General features: G+C 33.2%; 2 protein-coding genes across 2 annotated transcripts in view; both read right to left on the minus strand.

The window, feature by feature from the left end:
• Positions 1-201: 201 nt before the first annotated feature.
• On the minus strand, positions 202-8,502 carry Galphaf (G protein alpha subunit f). The gene is made up of 10 exons (XM_089712035.1): positions 8,471-8,502; positions 6,446-6,550; positions 6,058-6,152; positions 5,579-5,747; positions 5,031-5,128; positions 4,055-4,169; positions 2,515-2,601; positions 2,042-2,172; positions 1,356-1,524; positions 202-519 (listed from the first exon to the last, which is right to left on the minus strand). Exons 2-10 carry the CDS (start codon positions 6,542-6,544, stop codon positions 328-330), a joined length of 1,155 nt encoding a protein of 384 aa, XP_089568161.1. The 5' UTR covers positions 6,545-6,550; positions 8,471-8,502; the 3' UTR covers positions 202-327.
• Positions 8,503-9,476: 974 nt separating this feature from the next.
• Positions 9,477-22,260, minus strand: part of LOC149476192 (uncharacterized) — a 33,755-nt gene continuing 20,971 nt past the window's right edge. Inside the window, exons 21-29 of the mRNA XM_089712016.1 lie at positions 21,424-21,516; positions 20,554-20,660; positions 19,396-19,492; positions 16,895-16,984; positions 15,857-15,962; positions 14,939-15,043; positions 13,420-13,516; positions 12,946-13,052; positions 9,477-9,572 (exon numbers count right to left, since the gene is read on the minus strand). Of these exons, the coding sequence (XP_089568142.1) occupies positions 9,477-9,572; positions 12,946-13,052; positions 13,420-13,516; positions 14,939-15,043; positions 15,857-15,962; positions 16,895-16,984; positions 19,396-19,492; positions 20,554-20,660; positions 21,424-21,516 (898 nt within the window). The remainder of the gene's footprint in view (positions 9,573-12,945; positions 13,053-13,419; positions 13,517-14,938; positions 15,044-15,856; positions 15,963-16,894; positions 16,985-19,395; positions 19,493-20,553; positions 20,661-21,423; positions 21,517-22,260) is intronic.

Here is a 22,260-nt window from a genome sequence, read left to right on the forward strand (position 1 = left end):
TGTGTGCTAAATTTCATTGTCATCGGTTCAATAGTATTTGCGTGAAAGAGTAACAATCATACACATATACATCCATCCTCACAAACTTTCGCATTTATAATATTAGTTAGTAGTTAGGATTCCGTTTTTCATTTCGTAACTACGGTTAACCTATTATTTTCACAAAAATTAACACTGCCTCTATCATCTCTGTTTTACCACGCGTGATTCGACGTGTTTCTGTAAAGTTGCATATAGTAAATTATTTTTTGAAAAATAAGGTCATAAAGAAGTTTCACTTCTCACGTGTGTACTAGTATACGCACACATTTTTTTTATATTTTCTTATTAATAAACACCAATATTACTAAGTATATGCGTTAATATCATTTGATGCACATCTCTGAACACAGTTCTGACGTTGTCTGTGTCCGTTGCGGTTGTGAAATGAAAATAACACTCTCTTGTTCGAGTCGCTTCGTGGATGACAAAGCGCTCTGAGGCGGGTAGTTTGCGACGGTCGCGTTTCTTTGTGAGATCCTGTAATAAATAAATGCTTAGAAGGTAATATATATTATATAGAAATGAAATATAAATATGTATATTGGTTATAAATCAACTGCATGATAGTACATAATTAATAGAATAAATCACAAACACTTGTAACCAGTTTTGTAGACCAATAAAAAAAAATGAAAGAAGTATGGAATTGAGAACCTAAATTCTTCTATAACCTAGTATTTGTACTAATTAACAAACTTACATGGCATTTTTTTCTCATCTTATGAATATTATAATAGGTACCTACTACCTATATATTAGTTACTACATTTTATTATTCACTAGCGGTCCGCCCCGGCTTCGCCCGTGGTACATGTTTACGTTTTCTCTACATAAGAACCATCCTCGTACTTCAAAGAATATAATAAAAAAAATTATCGAAATCGGTTCAGCCGTTCTCGAGTTATGCGCTTACCAACACATTTTGCGATTCATCTTATATATAAAATTCTCGTGTCACAATGTTAGTCTGCATACTCCTCCGAAACGGGTGGACCGATTCTCATGAAATTTTCTGTGCATATCGGGTAAGTCTGAGAATCGGCCAACATCTATTTTTCATATGTACCACGGGCGAAGCCGGGGCGAGCCGCTAGTTTTTATATATAAGATTAACTAAGTTAAATTAAACAAACAAAATGAAAAATTAAATCCTATTTCCTACTGTGCTAATAATAGTATGTACACGTACGTAACATTACCGATTTTAAAATGTTTTAGCATTAAAAAGCTACATTGTTTTTATCTTGATTCAACAAGTATCAATCGAATAAAACTAAAAAAAAACACTTCTAGAACATAAAACAACAACTTACAACAAACAAACTCTTGATAAACAACTTAGTTCTCGTGTACTCGTCTCCAGACGCCTGAAAATTCTCGTATTCTGGGAAATAAGGTGCGATACTGTGGCCTTGGGATATCTTGTATTCCAATATGTCTTGCTTGTTTAGGAATACTATGAGACCTGCTTCTATTAGGAACCTGGAATAAATAATAAAAAAAACTTTTATAGATATAAACTTTTATAATAGGTATCTTCGTATGGTGAAACAATTTTTTAACTCAGGTAAATCTTGTGGTTGTCATGAAAACTATGTTAGCTTATAAAAAGTGAAGTCCCGTGTCCCCTTAGTGGGGTAAGGGGCAGATGCTTTATTCATACATCTGTTTCACTGATCGATTTTCTTTAGGGACAAGTAGGTGATCAGCCTTCTGTGTCCTGCCAGACCGAGACATTTTTTTTTTCTTCGTCTCCACCGGGAATCGAACCCAGGACCCCTCAGTTCTACGCTCACGCGTCAACCACTGTACCAAGGAGGCGGTCGTTATCTTATAAGACGGAAATAAAATCAAAAACGGCTTAGTAGTTTCGGAGTGAACATTGAACATCCATCACATCATGATGATGTAAGATTGTAATGTCCAATAAAAATAAAACAAACACAAAAATTGTCTAGCGAAATTAACTTTCTAAAATCATATTCAAATGTTTACAGACCTACTTTGCCAAACATCTTGGAATAGTACAAGTGATTCCTTGAGCCTGTTCTGCGAGCTATCTTCACGCAGCGTCTGATCAAAATCGCTACAGGCGACTATGAACCATATTGCATGAATACCCTCGAACACCTGAAAATGAAATAGTAAATGTAAATATGTATATATTTTTACGTTAAGGGAAACATGTAAAATTAATGAATAAATAGTAAATAACTGGAATTCCACATAAAAGTGTATTTTTTGGGATTTAAAGAAAATTTTATTAAAAATTCATGTGGTTAATTCAAACAGTCTCGTTTGGTACTCTATCACGTGAAAACTGCTTGACCGATTCGATTGAAATTCATTATTTAAATAATTTCTAAACAGAATAGAATTTTTAATAATATTCGATTGTATATCCAACAAGAATTTACAATATTTTAGATAAATTTATATAATATGTATATGTAATTGATCTTAAATATTTACCTGTATCCATTTTTTCCTTTCCCCCCTCTGCCCCCCCACATCGAACATCCAGAAATCTTGTACACCGCCGTGCATTGATTTTGGTACCTAATGTACAGAAATATCAATATAATTTATTATTCTTGTTATAAAATAAATTACAGGTAAATTAAAATAGGTTATTGGTGAGTTTATATGTAGATATTATATACTAGCCGCGCTCCGCGGTTTCATCCGCGTGGCTCCTCTCCTGTTGGTCTTAGCGTGATGATAATATATAGATAGTGTGTATATAGCCTTCCTCGGTAAATGGGCTATCTAACACCGAAAGAATTTTTCAAATCGTACCAGTAGCTCCTGAGATTAGCGCGTTCAAACAAACAAACTCTTCAGCTTTATAATATTAGTATAGATGTATATATGTATGTATACCTCTCATACATAGGTATACATAATAAAATCGTAGGATAGTCAAAACTGTAATACATACATCGAATATTTTTTTGAAAGAATACTTGGGGCGTGATCTACAATCGATATCGAAGCCAAAAATATAGATTATAGTATATATAGGTTATATACTATAATCTATATTTTTATATAGATTATAGTATACAGTAGCACCTCTATAAGTCGAATATCAAGGGAGACGCCAAAAAATTCGAGTAATAGAGTTTTCAACTTATGGAGGATTTCGACTTAGGCAGATTTTGATTCGACATAAAGAGTTTGAGGTTTATTCTTATAAATTTTGAGTTAGAGAGGTAAAGTACATTTAAATTCAACTTGCAGAGGTGACAAACATGTTTTTATTTATTACAAATCAACATTATTTCAAATCATTTTTTTTTGCTTTAGATAATTTGGTTGTTCTCTAGCATTGTCTAATCTATAAAGAGCAGAAAATTCTTCTTCTTCAGAGATAATGGTTTGCTCTATAAAATTCCGTAAGGTATTCAATGCGGTTCTTGCCTCTTTGATGGAAACCTATGGAGCGCATGTACTACTATTCACGTCTTCTATGTCATCTTAATAATTAGTATCGGTTTTCTGAGCTACTGAATCGATAATTTCGTTATCAGATACTTAATGCAAACACGTGTTTACGTGAGTCATAAATTTATTAGGTATCGTATACTACTAAAATGTTTTCTAAGAAACAATAGTGTACTTGCACTGTCGGCAAGTTGTTAAAGTCGGTAGGTAACTTATTTTTGTTCGAACAATAGAGGTAATAAATTCCAAATGATCAAGTTATAAAGGTTGTAAAATAAAACGTTGCTATGTTCGAGATACAGAGGTCAAATTTAATTTTTCGAGTTATAGAGTGAAAATATGTACCAAAATGGCTTGGAGGGACTCGGTGATAATTTCGACTAACAGAGGGTCAAGATTTCAAGTAACGGAGGTTTTCGGGTTTGAAGGGAAGGGGAACAAGACATTTTTTCGAGATTTGGAGGTTTTTGACTTATCGAGGTTCGACTTAACGAGGTGCTACTGTATTATATACCTAATAGGTTTAACTTAGATTAAATAGTAAGTAAGTAAAATAACTATTTACCTTAACTTTAAACTCAATTTTCTGTATGCCGGTGGTTTTCTGTCGACACCTCAAAATGTCGGCATCGGAGGGCAAGTAGTCAGACTTGGCTATCAAGTCTATTCTGTCTAGAAAACTGAAATAGAAAGAACATGTAAATCTTAATCTTAATATATATAAATCTCGTGTCACAATGTTTGTCCTCAATGGACTCCTAAACCACTTAACCGATTATAATAAAATTCGCACATCATATGCAGTTCGATCCAACTTGAGAGATAGGATAGGTTTTATCCCGGAAATCCCACGGGAAAGGGAACTATGCGGGGTTTTCTCTGAAAACGCGGGCGAAGCCGCGGGCGGAAAGCTAGTAATATAATAAATAGTTTAAATTAGGTGGAACATTTTAAATATAAGAAATAATATACATAGTTATAAAATATATGTGTAAGAAATGAAAATTTTTGAAACCATCAACGCCATCTGGTGTATATTTTACAAAATCTTGGAGTTATTTCAGCTCACTTGCAAATAGACACACATGACACATCCAACATGCATCTAATCTTCTCGAAGACTCAAGTTTTTGGTGAAACTCATGAAAATCTGTCCAGCAGTATTAGAGACGAACATACACTATATAATATAACGCAATTTGTTTAATAGGTACAGCTTTTCATTGTACCTATATTACCTATATTTTCAATTCAACTTACCATAATTTTGCTTTTTTATCTTTTGATGCAAAACAGACTAAGAAAGTATATACAGAATGTTTTGTTGAAGTGAAACTTCTTTATCGGGGTTAGAAAGAAATTTAGTGTAACATTTTTCCGTTACGCGCGATATTTTTCTTATCCCTACCACGCGTGATTCGGACGTATTTCTGTAAAGTTGCATACAGTAATTTTTTTTTTAATAAGGTCATAAAGAAGTTTCACTTCTTACGTGTGTACACTAGTACACGCACACATTTTTTTTTATTTGTTGTACTTACTATTCAGCGCTGTCAATCAGCTGATATTCATTGGATCGTCTGAAACAGTCGCGGACGCCGCTGTCTTTCCATAATGCTCTTACATGATCGTAGTATTCCTAAAAGCATGGAATAAATAACAAATGTTATTTAAAATGTTTTATTTATTGAAAGCAAGAGACAGTCTTATTCTAAGACCTGATCAGTAGGTTGTTTCTGAGGAATCTGGTGACAAAAACAAGAATGACATATAGATAGAGATTCTTAGAGACATATAGAGATTCTTTTTAATATTACGATTACATACTTTGTACTTTTATATATTTTATAATATGGGTGCTACACATCCAAACTATTAAATTAAACGCTAAAAATAGTTAGGAATAGGCCATGACAAGATTCATATACATATATACCTATTTTCATAATGATGCGTAGGTATTTGAATCAATTCAAAAGTTTGTAAATTCCGACAGATGGCGTTACCTACTTGCTACCTCTGTCTATGCGGGCGAAGCCGTGGGTAACATCAAGTTATCCAATAAAGTAATATAAGAAATAGTAATTACCTCTGTATATTCTTCAGGTCCAGAAACTCCCAATTTTAGAACATATTGTTGGGACCTCACATTCTTACGGTCCGCTAATCCAATGCTCAAAGCTGACATGTTATGCACTATTTCGTAAATTGACTCATGAATATTGTGCCTGATGTGGTCTATTTTGTCTAAACGCTCCCTGAAAAATATATACTTAGTAATTAAATTTATAAATAAATAAACAGACTTTTTAATTTAAATAATATATAATTGTAATAATAAATAAATTTATTTATTGTGTACTTTTTCTTGTTTTAAAAATGGTATACCTTTGTAGACCACGCGACCACACACGTCACTTTTAAGTGCTTTTAGATACGTGACTACTGTAGGGTTAATAGATAATGTGATGCTCAAAGAAGGTATTTACTTTTTAGTATATAATTTATTTAGTATTTATTAGTCGGGCGGAATCGGTTGCTAAATATAAAGTTAAAGAAAATACGTACCTACTATTAAAACCTTGTATGTGTAATATCTTCATTTGTTTTATAATCGTGGTTTTACCACTCTCTCCCGTTCCTAGTAATAACAGTTTGATAGCCTGCAATTATAAATATGTATATTTTAAGAGTTAAGAATGAGTATGAGTACCTACATTAATATTATATACATGGCTATGCAAGTGCTTTTAAACGAAAGAACGCATTTAGACAGCCTTATCACTTAGCAGCAATTTCTACCAGTCAACGCAAACTTATGAAGTTTTTTTAGCATTTTTAGGTATAAGGATCGACTACAATTATCAAAGGAAGCCAGAATTATGCACAATTTGACTTATTTATTTTATCTTAAGCCAGGATTTATATAAGAATTTTTAATGATGATATCACTCACTTCATTATAAGATTTGATCCATTGTTTTATCTCTCTGTCAATTTGTTTTGATTGACTTTCCTTTTCGTCGTACTTTTTCACGCAGGGCAGGAGATGCATTTCTGTCTAAAATTTAAATGAAAAACATAGATAAATATAGGAAATTTGTTTATTTATTGATATACATATAGTTACATATTTTTAGCCTAGGTAATCTACAATATTTTTTCCTTTCATCGTATTCCATTCATACTGTGCCTTAAAAGTCTGACATAACAATATTCATTTTGATATACGTACCTAGTTATTTCAATTATAGTTAGTTTAACACAAGTAAAATGTGACCAAATTGGGAAAAACCGCTAGTCCTACCTTTAAATCCTACTAATAGGTACCTATGTATTAGCGAAAATTTGTACGAACATGGATGACGTTTTTACACGAAAACCACTGAACGGACTTTGATTAAACTTTGATTAAAGTTATGTAGCTTAATTACCTACTAGAATAACCCATAATGAACTATTTAAATATTTGTATTTGCCCTCGAATGAAATCGCGCAGCACAGCTAGTCCTACTCCTACTACATAATATTATAAATGCAATAGTTAGTGGGTAGGGATAGATGTTAGTTACTCTTTAAGAAAAAACGGCTGGACAGATTCGGATGAATCCATACATTGGAATAACACATGAGATATAAAAAATACTTGATTTTTCCCGCGGGTAAAATCGCATAGCACAGCTAGTACATCATAATCTTCAATACTTAACTTCGCTTTGATGTTTCAAGTATAATTTTGTTGTAGGTGCTATCTCAAGCACTCAAGGGTTTTGATAAGACTACTGCAGTTATCGATAGACGCCGTTAATATTTTGATTATTATGATATATTTTTGTTTGTTTTAATTTCTTTAATGCATGCTACACAATTGTACATTTTTTATCTATACTAATATTATAAAGAGGAAAGGTTTGTTAATATGTATGTATGTATGTATGGTTTTCACGCATAAACTACTGGACCGATTTCAAAAATTCTTTCACCATTACCATTAGAAAGCTGCATCTTCACTGAGCAATATAGGCTATATTGCATTTTCAAAAAAATTAGAGATCCTTACCAAAAATGCAATCTAATGTAACCCAAGGTGTAAAAAATTCTGTCATCGCGTGCGCTGAGGAATCTATTCCTTGAAAGTTGAAGTACGAGGATTTTTCTTATGAAAACGTAAACATGTAGGTACCACGGGCAAAGCCGGGGCGGACCGCTATGCTAGTAAGTTGTAATTTTAAGTTTACATGTAGTTTAATTTAAAATAAAAGAAGGAGTAAAAACGATTGTTCTGGATTCACTGGCTTCTAGATCCATATCTAAGCTTTTCACCCATATCCAAAAAGTCATTTCTGCTAGGTATTAAAAAAATAATTTTTTATCCATCTTTCTTATAAATTGGTGGTCAAAATAGTTCCATATATATATAGTGTATTGCCTCATATGAACTAGGAAGTCGGGTCATGCTCAAAATTTAAATAAAATTTTCTTGAGCTCGAGTCGATAGAAATTCTATTTTCGGCAATGTTGCCAAATGACTTTTCCTAAGCTTTTCCTCAACAGATAAGTATTTCAAATAAAATCTCTAATATAAAATATATGTTCATTAAAATAAAGGGTTATTTGCTTTAGAATTTAACGTTTTATCGTGTTTAAGATTCACTTTCAGATATTTTTATTATAATAGGGTTAAAAGATTTCCATTATTAGGTAGCTAATGGTATTGGAATTTATAATAAAAGTATGTATTCGCTTTCCCGTTATCTGAATAACTACTATTTGATATACTTATTAAATAATTATAATCATTGCGAATCTATGATTCTAAAAATAATATTTGTTACTTTTGACTTTTTGAGTATATTTTACACACGTTTACAGTTAAAATCTTTTGTTTTTGCCGCTTGATTAGTATTTATTAAATACACAAACAATTATTATTATTTTTTATATGATAGCTTTGTTTTAAAATAAATAGATAATTACTTACACGATATATCCGACTGGTGCACTACAAAAATCTGTGTTCATTGATATTTTATCAAACGTTATCTAAGATTACCGTGAGTGAGTTATAATTTTTGATAATAATAATATTATGTCATGGATGCCATGTTTTGTTTAATAATTATTAATTTAGGTAGCTGCTTTTTAATAACTTGCCACTGAAGAAGTCAACATAATGATGTGATGATGTATTAGTAGATAAAATATACGTAAATCTCATGTCAAAATGTTTGTCCTCAATGGACTCCAAAACCACTTAACCGATTATAATAAAATTCGCACACCATGTGCAGTTCGATCCAACTTGAGAGATAGGATAGTTTAAGCATTTAGGTACCACGGGCGAAGCCGGGGCGGACCGCTAGTATGTTATAAAAAAGCTACGTATTATCTACACATTATTTTTTACTAGATCGAGCCCGCGGCTTTATTCGTGGCACATTCTTAAGTGTGCAATTACATTCTTTCTTAGAAATAATTTAGCAAGAGATTTATTGACATTTTCTTGTGTTGTTCTCACTTGGTCAAGGTAATTTTTAATTTAGAACCATTTAGAACTTAGAGGTCTGGAACATACCTACTGCAAATTATTTTTTACTGATTTATCTATACTTATATTAAAAAGAGGTAAGGTTTGTATGTTTGTATGTATGTATGTATGGTTTTCACGAATAAATTACTGTATCGGTTACAATGAAATTTAGCACACATATAGAGGGTAACTTGGATTAACACATAGGATAGGTTTTATCCCGGAAATCCCACGGAAACGGGAACTATGCGGGTTTCCTTTAAAAACGCGGGTGAAGCCGCGGGCGGAAAGCTAGTATTATATATTCAATTAATTTATAACAGAACACATATTGACTTCATTTTTTTTCTGAGTACTTTAAGAACACCGTTAACCGTGAAATAAAAAAAGGATACAGGGAAAATAAAACAAGAATTAAAATCAAAACTTTAATCACTTTTACTATTAAAACAGTTTATTACAATAACATATTACTATTGTTAGTTAAATTCAATATTTGGTTGTTGACTAGACCGCCATCTTGTAACAAGCGTTGGACGTTTATCTGCTGCATCTGGAAATAAAAATTATTTAAATAATTATTATTTTTAGACAAAAATAAATTATTTTTTTACATTTTTTAAATATATTTTAATACATTACACTAATACTTTAATACATTACAATAAATACATTTTGAAGTGAAACTTCTCTATCGGGGTTGGAAAAAAATTTAGTGTAACATTTTTCGTTACGCATGACATTTTTCCGTTACGCGCCATCTTTTTCTTATCCCTACCATGCGTCATATCACATATGTAAGGTCATAAAGAAGTTTCACTTCTTACGTGTGTACACTGGTACAGGCCATCGAGATAGTATGTACTACTAGAGGGGTTATTCCAAACAAAAACATTGCGCGCGGCCGATGTGGTGGGGTACGTGTGGAACGAGCGAGGCGTGGCTTCAAGTTCAAAGATTAAGTAATGCGTGCAGATGCGACACATTGTGCAATCTGTTTACTCGGTACTATCTGGTGGTACTGATACTAGGGAATTAATAAAACGAGGATTTTATATTAAACTATGTATTTTAATTTCCTTTAAATAATATAAATTTATTAAGCTTTTGTCGTTTTGTGTAGTAATCAATAGTTTTATCAGTTTTTGCTTCATGATGTAATCGAATTTTGGAGTATTGGTTTATAATAGCCCTAACTAAATGGATACGATGATTCAATGTTGATGGCGTTTACGTATAAGAAACTCACATTTAGAAAAATCTCACGTGAGATTCGAGGATGGGGGAGGGGTTGAATAAATTCTCACGACATCTCACCAGGGGGGGAGGGAGGTGCAGAAAATTTAAAAAAACACCTCACGTAATTTATGGACGCCCCCTTACTCGATCACAATTTTTGTAACGAATGTGAAAGACGAAACAATAAATACGCAAAGCGGCTTTTACTATAAACGGAACTACATTTAAAAATATACTTTATTTATTGAGTTATAAGGTTGCTTCCATTCTGTTTATTTACATTCTCAAAAACATCAATCGCCGCAGAGGTGGCTTGCGACAAAGGCGGCTTGTGTCAAAGGCCTCGGCGATATCATTTAAGAACATAATATTATGTACTTTAGGCAAACTTGTAATAAGATCTATTTTACTTTCTTATTATTCCATTTGACAAGGATATTGGGTAAGATACCTATTGGAATAATTTTATTATTATGTATGTACTTATTAAATCCGCGAATAAAAAAAATTTTTAGTCGTGAATATAGAAATTGGGTCGCATTTTTTTAATCCGCGAATAGTGAAAACACGAATAAAGGAAGCGCGATTAAGGAACTTTTACTGTATTAGTTTCTGTGAATGTTGTGTTTATTTGTAATTGTTGTGCATAATAATTTATAAATCCTATTGGAACAACTGTTGATTAACCTTTTTTTAATAAATAAAAATAGGTAAATAAATAAATATTACTTAATATAACCTACCGTTTTACTTTGCGTAGTCGGGTAAAAGTATAAATATTTAGGTACTACACCACGGTAATCTTTCCTAGTATATACAGGGTGTCCCACTTTCGGTATACTAAGCGCAAAGGGATTTGTAGTTTTGCATACGCTGAGTACGTAAAAAATAATTATAAAATTCCAGACGCATTTTTTTTAAAATAGAGGAATTCTTAAAATTCCATGTGTACACCCCCAACAAGCAAACCGCCCAACTTTGCCACCCGCATGTGAGCTATCGTTAAGATTATGTTTTCATAGACAAAATACTCACATTAGCGAAGCGGTATATGCCGGCTGCGCGAAGCTAGAGACGAATACCTACATGGATTTTAAGGAAAAATTTAGCAAAAAATTTTTCGCGTAATTTTGTTATTTAAGTATTTTTTATGTGATCAGTGTATGCAAAACTACAAGTCCCTTCGCGCTTAGTATACCGAAAGCGGGACACCCTGTATACATAGTTAAAAAAATCCAGTTACATTTTTTTAACAGACTCATCGATAGTGTCACGTCTGTGCTGTTAGTCTATGAAAAATGGCGCGAAACGCAGAACACGTGGTGATTTTTCGCAAAATGATAACAATATTAGTAAAATGCATGACTTACTCATAATAAGGAAACTTACTGGTGAAAAGTCACTCCTCGGGCTTTGTTTGTATTATGGGAACTTGTAAAACAATATCTAAGCAAACACGAAGGCATTTTGAACAGAGCAATAACACGTGTTGACGCGGCAAGCGGGGGGCACAGTCCGACACAGACTAAAGAGACTTGTGATTCTTACCTCTAGCTCGTGTTAAAGAGAGTGTAGTAGCGATCGCCTCTCTAGTACGTAGTACATACTATCTCGATGGTACAGGCACACATTTTTTTATATATATATTTTAAGATTATTACAAACTGGACACTCGCAATTTATAGATATAAAAAATGCTTAAAAATGAAAAGGTAGTTAGAGATTGTCTAATCTAAAAATGAACGCCCCTCCACTGTGTTTACGCTCACATTCAAAGTACGTGTATAGACGCAATACACACAAATTGGTCTGCCTCATTGGTCGTTCAGTCCTCCAGTCCCGTCCATGCCCGAACGACAGGACCAGTTGGCCAACTAGTGCATAAATGACGCGATGCACGACAGAACGGACGTGTCATTCCGTACATAGCGCGCTCTCCCCGCCATACAATGCTAGGCACCTGAACTGATCGCCCGATTAGTTGACAAATCAGTGCGCGAGTGTCAAAGTTTGCAGGAGAATCGCCGCGCGCACACATATAAAGTGGTTCAATAATTGTTTGTCCTCACACATTGAAACAATTAAGTTTAGTGGAGGGGCGTTCATTTTTAGATTAGACAATCTCTACCAAGTTATTAGCAAGGAATAAATATTAAAACAATTTCTTTTTTCATATGAGATAACTAAGGGATAGTAATCTTTACTAATATGTATTATAAAGCTGAAGAGTTTGTTTGTTAGTTTGAACGCGCTAATCTCAAGAACTACTGGCCCGATTTGAAAAATTCTTTCGGTGTTAGATAGACCATTTATCGAGGAAGGCTATAGGCTATATATCATCACGCTAAGACCAACAGGAGCGGAGCACAGCGGGTAAAACCGCGGAGCACAGCTAGTAACATCTATAATTTATGAATTTTCTATAGAATATGCATTATAATATTCTTGATATCCGTAAAAAGCAAATCTAACTCCAAATTTTGTTAATAATTAATTAATCACAGTAGAAAACATTTAAAATACTAATATACCATACCCAAAATGCTAAACTAATTTTGACAAAACTTTTCACATTAGAAACTAACCTAAAAACATTATTTACATCACAATAAAACTTTCTACATACAAAACTTACCTTAAATATTATTAACTTTAACATAATAATAAAAAATAAAAATAATACATACATCATGACTCCTAACAGTGTAATTAGGGTCACCATACACTTGGCTGGCGTGTTGTAGAATCGCAGGTGTGTGCGCCGCCTTATTCATTCTTGTTTGTGAAAATATATCTATAAATAAGAAATAAATAAATAAATAACATATTTAATGGAAGTCGTACTAAAAACTCGAGTCGGGAAAAAAATAGTTTAGTTATGTAACTAACACACAAACAAACAAAATATTTTTTTCTTTATTACATATATAGTTTTAGGACAATTGGTAAAAATCATGTAATTTACTATTTTTTAATCTTAAAAGCGATACTTTTCCATTCTTTATTTAGTTTTGTTTTCTTACCAAAAACTCATGTTCTTTTGCATTTCCAGTCTATTTATAATTCAAATTTCATCAAAATCGCTTCAATTTATTTCTTGTTTTAAATTAAAAACGCTACAGACAGCCACACATTTTTAATATTAGTAAAAATATACAAACCTTTATTATCACTCCGTTTTTCTAACTCAATTTTTATCCTTGGTACTTTCAACATCGATAAAGCTCTTTGAGAGTTCGGTATGATACTCGTTGACCCCTAAAAATATATGAAACCAAATTGTATATAAAAAAATACATAAAAGAAAACACACGAAAACAGTATATAGCACAATGGGCGGCCTTATCACTGTGCAGTGATCTCTACCAGACAACCTTTTAGAGGCAACTTCATAATCCTAATCCTAATACTATTTTAAAGGCGAAAGTTTGTATGTATGGATGTTTGTTACTCTTTCACGCAAATACTACTGAACCGATTACAATGAAATTTAGCACAAATATATAGGGTAACTTGGATTAACACATAGGATAGGTTTTATCCCGGAAATCCCACTGGAAAGGGTTTTTCTTTGAAAACGCGGGCGAAGCCGCGGGCGGAAAGCTAGTATATAATAATTGTTTAACGAAAAAACTTAACCGCCTTGAAACTAGAACAACAAAATTTATAGGACCTTATGGAAGGCACTGAATCATGGAAATCGGTACCAAACCCAATCAAATTAAATCAAAATAATTCTTGAATATAATTTACTAGCTTACCGCCCGCGGCTTCGCCCGCTTTGTCTAAAACCTAATAAATTATATACTAAAACCTTCCTCTTGAATCACTCTATCTATAAAAAAAAGCGCATCAAAATCCGTTGCGTAGTTTTAAAGACATACAAACGGACATAGGGACAGGGAAAGCGACTTTGTTTTATACTATGTAGTGAAGAAAAAATCCCAAAAAAATAACCAAAAAAAAATCCATTATTTTCAATGAATTGGCAAAAACATAATGGTTTTTACAATATCAAAGATTATCGATCTATGATCTATTTTTAATCTTTCCTCTAATTGAGTTTACATGTAATATTAGTAATCTTTTTATTATAACAGTTTCCGGAAAAAATGATATTTCCATAGATAAGTATATACTCAATTAACTTTTTATATTTATCTTTGTGAAAGGAAAAATAATAATTACTGCGGGTTTTTTTCTTTCGTGCAGTGTGCTGTGCATTTAATAATATTATTTTTTATATTTAAACATAAAAAGTTAAATTATGTATCGTTATTCGAACTCGCCTAATGCTTATGGTATTTCTTTATTAAAAAAGAGCGTGTGTCAAAAGCGAAACTTTTTTAGCAAGATTCAAAGATACCAAAATCGTCGCCTTTCTTCCTGCTTTTTTTTTCGCTTTCTTCCGGCCTTTCGCCTGTCCATGACGTGACGGTATTGTTATGACGCGACCTTAAAATTTTGCTTTCAACGCGCCTAAAAAAGTTTCACTTCAAAATTAGTTTAATTATATCGAACCTACTACCCACTTGAATATCTTGATTTCAAGGTAATGCTATTTCGTATCTAATTTAACATATTTTTTAACGCATATTTCTACAAAACTTCTACGAGCAAAAACAACTTTTTACTATTTAAAAAAATATTTTTTCTTAACAAATAAATAAAAAACCATACCTTAGCAAAAGAAACAACAGATACGTCAATAATTTTATCCCGGTTGATGTTATTTTGAACCAAATGTTGTAACACTTGCCCCGGACTGGGATTCAAACCTTCCACCTGTAATATTTATTTATTTATTAAATCCTACTAATATTATAAATGCGAAAGTTTGTGTGTCTGTTTGTTACTCTTTCACGAAAATTCTGCTGAACCGATTACAATGAAATTTAGCACACATATAGAGGATAACTTGGATTAACACACAGGATGCGGGTTTTCCTTTGAAAAACGCGGGCGAAGCCGCGGGCTCAAATCTAGTCTAGATACTTATCTATATCTATTAACTCTGTTTATCTATCTCTTATTCACGCTTCAACTACTCAACCGATTTGTATGAAATTTGATACAGAAATAACTTGAAACTATGGACCGTATTATATCTATACTAATATTATAAAGCTGAAGAGTTTGTTTGTTTGTTTGAACGCGCTATTCTCAGGAACTGCTGGTCCGATTTGAAAAATTCCTTCCATGTTAGATAGCCCATTAATCGAGGAAGGCTATAGGCTATATATCATCACGCTAAGACCAACAGGAGCGAAGCCACGGGGGTGAAACCGTAGGGCACAGCTAGTAATAGATAAAATATATTTATTTATTTAACTCTCTTATAGTATACTAAAGGCTTATTTTTCAATCCTTGGTTAAAACTTATTCGTCGAATAATGTATAAAACTACCTGCCATTTTAAAAACGTATTCTAATTGCCCGTATTTGACAGTTTACGTGACATTTTAATATTATCGTGTAATACTTTATTGGACGGATAAGTTTTATCCGCAAGCATTGAAAAATCGGCCTTAAATATTAAATACCTATACTATATGTATACTAAATACTAAATACCTATACTATATATATAGTAAATACCTCAATAACAACAAGTTTCCTTGCGGCTAGATGTCTCAAATCGTTTCGCAGTCTACATCTAGCACATCGCTTCGCTCGCGTTCCCGCTGCGTTACTTCGCGAACTGCTATTAGAATATCTTAATATATATAAATCTCGTGTCACAATGTTTGTCCTCAATGGACTCCTAAACCAATTAACCGATTATAATAAAATTCGCACACCATGTGCAGTTCGATCCAACTTGAGAGATAGGATAGTTTAAACATGTAGGTACCACGGGCGAAGCCGGGGCGGACTGCTAGTTACGTTATATATATTATGAAATTAAAATATAAATAGTAGTAGACTAGATATAATAGTAGACGTAACTTTCGATTTAATATTCAAGTGGATGAATAGTTGTCACTGCTTCTTGTCCGAACATGTTTAGCTGTCGAATACTATAAAATGCCGCTTTTCTTTGACTTTTGGCGCATTCGTATGAATCGTGCCTGGGGGGGGGCGGACATTGTTTATATATGACGTTCGACCCAACTACCCTCACTTTATTAATAGTCCTTGACTTGCTGTGATTTGTTATCAACTACCTACATCAATTAGTTAGTTGTGTAAAATCGCAGTACATTCTTATTACATTCAAACTAATATTTAACCCGGCCTCGCGTTTAAATTCTTATAATAGAGTAATATTACAAGATTGATATTACGTAAGTACCGAAGTAATAGAGTAGATAAGTAGAGAATCTAGAGTCTTATGTAATACTAGCTTTCGGCCTGCGGCTTCGCCCGCGTTTTCAAAGAAAAACCCGCATAGTTCCCGTTCCCGTGGGATTTCCGGGATAAAACCTAGCCTATGTTACTCGTGGATAATGTAGCTTTCGAATGGTGAAAGAATTTTTAAAATCGGTCCAGTAGTTTATGAGCCTATTCATTACAATCAAACAAACAAAGTTTTCCTCTTTATAATATTAGTGTAGACAGTTTCTAAAAACTAAATATATAATTAACAATAATAGATATATTTAATTAAAAATAACTATTTTAAATCAAACCCACCGTCTAAAGCTAACTCCACACAGGTCACAAGCTACATTCCTTTCGTCTTTATTTTTGGTAGCACCACACGTGTTTACGCCGTGTACTTCTCTGAAAAAGTGACATAAATATATTTTTTAATTCTTATATATAAAAATGAATCGCAAAATGTGTTGGTAAGCGCATAACTCGAGCTGAACCGATTTCGATAATTCTTTTTTTATTATATTCCTTGAAGTACGATGATGGTTCTTATGTAGAGAAAACGTAAACATGTACCACGGGCGAAGCTGGGGCGGACCGCTAGTAATTTAATAAAAGTACTAGCTTACCGCTCGCGGCTTCGCCCGGGCATAGGGCTAAGCCGGTAGATCAGATCCTCCGTAGGTGTTTATGCGACCATTAAGAGAGAAGCCCGTAAACAAAAAATGTGTGCGTGTACTAGTGTACACACGTAAGTGAAATTTTTTTCAAAAAATAATTTACTGTATGCAACTTTACAGAAATACGTCAATCACGCGTGGTAGGGATAAGAAAAAGATGGCGCGTAACGGAAAAATGTCGCGCGTAACGAAAAAATGTTATATTTATTTTTTTTCCAACCCCGATAAAGAAGTTTCACTTCAAAAATCAAGGCATTATATATAGATGTTATAGTCAAAGTCCGATACACAGTCTCTTCGCGGAAGGACTGGTTTATCCTAGGTTTGGCCAAAGCCATCAGGCAATCCCCGAAATACATTTCAATTTCGCCCTTTGCCTGAAGTATTTTTAGTCAAACCCAGGAGCTCCTAACTTTTCAGTCAAACGTCGAAAGTAAATTATTCTGTTTCGGTTTTGGCCTAGTCAATCCTAGAAGCGACTGCAATTCTCGGTCAAACGTTGATCTGAACATGTTTAAACAGGTTTTTTCATTTTAATTACTTAAGAAATTATTAAAACAATAAACATCAAAATTTTAAAAATGTTATTTTTTTATACTTAATCTTATACAAACTAACCTCCGTATATTCCAAAGCATTTATTTATTTATTTTATACTTTATTGCATCGTACAAAAAGCGGGCCTAATGCCACACGGCATTCTCTCAAAGCATCTCAAATATAAAAGTGAAAATCACGTAAGCTGACCAATCAGGTGTCAGAACTGGCAGAGTTAAGCGGTTCTTAAGACTTGAAAGCTGCTTAAATGATAAAATGCTTCCAAATATACGAAGATAAGACACTTCATACCTATATCGGAGTTTGACTCGTCAAACCCCGATTTAATAAAATTGTGTTTTGACGTTTGCCTGACCAAATTAGTCTCTCCCAGGTTTGACGAAAATTGTTTAGTCAAAGGCCGAAAATTTACATTTGTTTGGGCTTTGACTAAGTCATTCAGTCTGACCTGAGGATTGACCAGTCCAACCTAGGAGCGCCGGAGCTTCGGAGTTTGCCTATAACATAGACACATACAATATTGTTGACACCGCGATATAATATGTCAGCAATATTGGACAGTGTAACAGTACTCAGTGCGTAGCAAAACGCGTGCGTATGGTCGGTCTAGCTATGAACGGTTTTATGAATTTAAATACATATGACTTCCACTAGCTGCTCCGCGCGGTTTCACCCCCGTGGCTCCACTCCTGTTGGTCGTAGCGTGATGATATATAGCTTATAACCTTCCTCGATAAATGGGCTAGCTAACACCGACAGAATTTTTCAAATCGGACCAGTTGTTCCCGAGATTAGCGCGTTCAAACAAACAAACAAACAAACTCTTCAGCTTTATAATAAATACATCTTATATATAAAATTCTCGTGTCACAATGTTAGTCTGCATACTCCTCCGAAACGGGTGGACCGATTCTCATGAAATTTTCTGTGCATATCGGGTAAGTCTGAGAATCGGCCAACATCTATTTTTCATATGTACCACGGGCGAAGCCGGGGCGGACCGCTAGTATTAGTATAGATATATGGAAATTAATAAAACCGTTATTAATTTCCATACATATGACAAGCGCGACTGACGTACGCACTGACGGTCGGTGAATCTTTGTAACCGGCCTAAGGCGCGGGACATATACAAGCGGCGTGCATCGGGTGCGCTATTGGCATTTTGTATGAAATAATTTTGGGGCGGCGCAACCTTGGCACAACCGTGGCGTGCCGTCTCGACGCCTGTCCAAAATTCTTTCATACAAAATGTATAAGAAGCACGTGGTGCAAAACAGATTCAAGAGGTGCGCTTATGGCACGCCGCTTGTGTTTGACCCGCGCCTAAGAGAGACACCACACAAAAAAAACTACTCGGGTCATTCGTTCGCTATATATTATACTTAAATCTTTAAAACTACGCAACAGATTTCGATGTGGTTGTTTTCAATAGATAGCGTGATTCTCGGGGAAGGTTTTAGTATACAATTTATTGGGTTTTAGACAAATTGACCGAAGCCGCGGACGAAAAGCATACTTCTAATATGAAATCAAATAATAATTGTCTAAAATATAAACAATATAATATATATAATTTACTTCAAATGTTTCTGCAGAGCGTTCGCGTTGTGCAAATTGTGTCCACATTTCGAGCAAACTGTTGTATCCTTGTCTATTATTGTTTCTGGTATATTCGCTGAAATAAAACACGATTTAAAGCAAGTTTCAATACTTTGGTTAACTATAAAATGTCTCTGTTTCGTTTGTAAAAAGAACTATTTAAAACTGAGTATAATACCAAACTCAAACATTTATTTATTCAATTAGACTTCTATTAGAAGCACTTTCGAATCGTCATTACATATTTTTATTTACCACCGATTCGGAAAGCAATATCTATAGAGAAGAACCGGCAAGAAACTCCATAGTTGCTCTTTAAAATTAGTTTTAATACTTTGGTAAACTATAAAATATCTCTGTTTCGTTTGTTAAGAAAATAACCATTTAAAATAGTTTTTAATACGCTACATTATTATATACATATCTATATGTATTATTTATGCTGTGTAGTTGCAACGCAATATGTAAAAATAGTTTGGAAAATCCAAAAGTGCACGCCTCATAATTTTTTTTTAATAAATATTTATTAATTATTATTTTTGTTTATCTAATAACAATTAAACCACATCGAATCAGACCCTGAAAAATGAAAGGGTTCTATTCCTGAGCATACTCAAGCGTAAGAGAAAAAAAAAGACTCGATTAGTAAAGTATTTCGGTCGCTATCGTGTTAACAAGAAAAAGGATCCGCACATACAGACACACGGACGTCCAATACAGAACTTTTTTAAACTGTTTTTTAACTAGTTTAAATAACAAAAATGACATCAAAAATATCATGAATGTTAAAAATAGTGTTTTTTCTTAATATGTGTGTGTATGTATTATCTTACAAGTGCAATGTATGATACATAAAGACATTTTAAGTTTGAAAAATCAGATGTTTTGCGCGAAGTGACAGTAGTACCCACCTCAACGCTTCGCTTATGAGGCGTGCAATATAAAGACAAATTTATTACATAGAAAATTACCTTAAAAACGATAAAAAAAACCTCTTAAAATAGAATTGAGGGTGCTATCCACTGTTAAACTACGGTTTTAACCGTTTTCTCAAAAATTAACGAAACATATTTTTTAATAGAAATATAACGAGTTTTAAAACCGTTAAATATTCAATTATTTTTAGCATTTACGAACCTTCAAATCCTTCATTTTCAAGCGACTCATCGCAGTGCATCTTCTGTCTATGCTTATAGAGCTCAATCTTGTTCGGCAAGACTTCGTCACAATCGCGGCATGGTATTCTAAAAATCGTAATGTAGTGATTTAAAAACGTTTCGACTCATAAAAAATCTCATGCTATGTCTAACGGATTTTTTGTAACAGCAAAAATAATATGAAATTGAATACATAACTAAATTAAATAATTGAAACTATCCCTTCATTAAGTTTTAGGTGTAACAGACAGACTTTTTTAACTATTAAGTTTTCTCTTGTTTGTGTACCATCAATTAAATCGAAATGTTTTTTTTTTTAAATATTGAAATATATTCTTATATTAACAGAAAAAGAAGAGAAAAAGTGTTTTCCATAGCTCATGTTTTATTATGATACAAGCGGTCCGCCCCGGCTTCGCCCGTGGTACATGTTTACGTTATCTTTCCATAAGAACCATCCTCGTGCTTCAAGGAATATTATAAAAAAAAGAATTAACGAAATCGGTTAAGCCGTTCTCGAGTTATACGCTTACCAACGCATTTTGCGATTCATTTTTATATTATAGAAAGATATAATCTATACTAATATTATAAAGAGGAAAAGTTTGTAATTATGTATGTATGTATGGTTTTCACGCATAAACTACTGGACCGATTTTGGGGAAATTTGGCACAGACAATCTTTAGACCCTGAGAAAGGACATAGGCTACCTTTTATTGCGAAATATGTACCACGGGCGAAGCCGGGGCGGACCTCTAGTATTTTATATTCTTGTAAAGTTTTTTCCATTCATCCAGTAGTTTTTACATGAAAAAGTAACAACGACAATTTTTAAATCATTATAGATACCTGTAATAGTCCTGTCTAGCAATTTTAGTAGTGCCGCCATCTTCTTGACAAGTTTTGCCGTGTACTTTTTTCCTGTGATATGCGACACTCCAACTGTAAGTATTTAAAAGTAGGTATGAGTTAAAAGGGTTTCTGTATATAACAAAAATACTTAGTAATTCTATTATTTTTAAATTGATCTTAATTTTTAATCATTTTATGTAATCGACATTCTGAATAGTTAGAGAGCCATTATATTTTATAGGCAACAATTGACGGTTCAACAAAATTCAACAACGTAACTTAGTAACGACGACATAGAATAATATGTTATTTCCTTCCTAGAACTGCACATTTGCTTTAGTTTTTCAATTGCGATTACATATTTATAATAATAACGATTGATACAAGTAATTTTAAGAATTGATTTTACTGATAAACCATTCTAAGCATAATAAATAATTTCTAATTAAAAGAACTGACGTCGCTACAATTTTTTGTCAATAAACCTTTTAAATACCAGAGACGTTATTCTAAAAATCGAAATCTGACATCTAAAATCGAATGCAATGATTATTTTGTGAATAAAAATCATCTACGTAGTATATTATTATTAGTCTGTGTCCATACTAATATTATAAATGCGAAAGTAACTCTGTCTGTCTGTCTGTTACTCAATCACGCCTGAACTACTGAACCAATTTGCATGAAATTTGGTATAGATATATTTTGATACCCGAGAAAGGACATAGGATAGGTTTTATCCCGGAAATCCTACGGGAACGGGTTTTTCTCTGAAAACGCGGGCGAAGCCGCGGGCGGAAAGCTAGTAAATAAATGCGTTGTGTTTTTTTTAAT

This window comes from Colias philodice, chromosome 28 (genome assembly GCF_061535455.1).
Source record: "Colias philodice isolate Cphi_HAF_F1 chromosome 28, ilColPhil1 Martin Lab GWU primary, whole genome shotgun sequence".
Classification (NCBI taxonomy): Eukaryota; Metazoa; Arthropoda; class Insecta; order Lepidoptera; family Pieridae; genus Colias; species Colias philodice.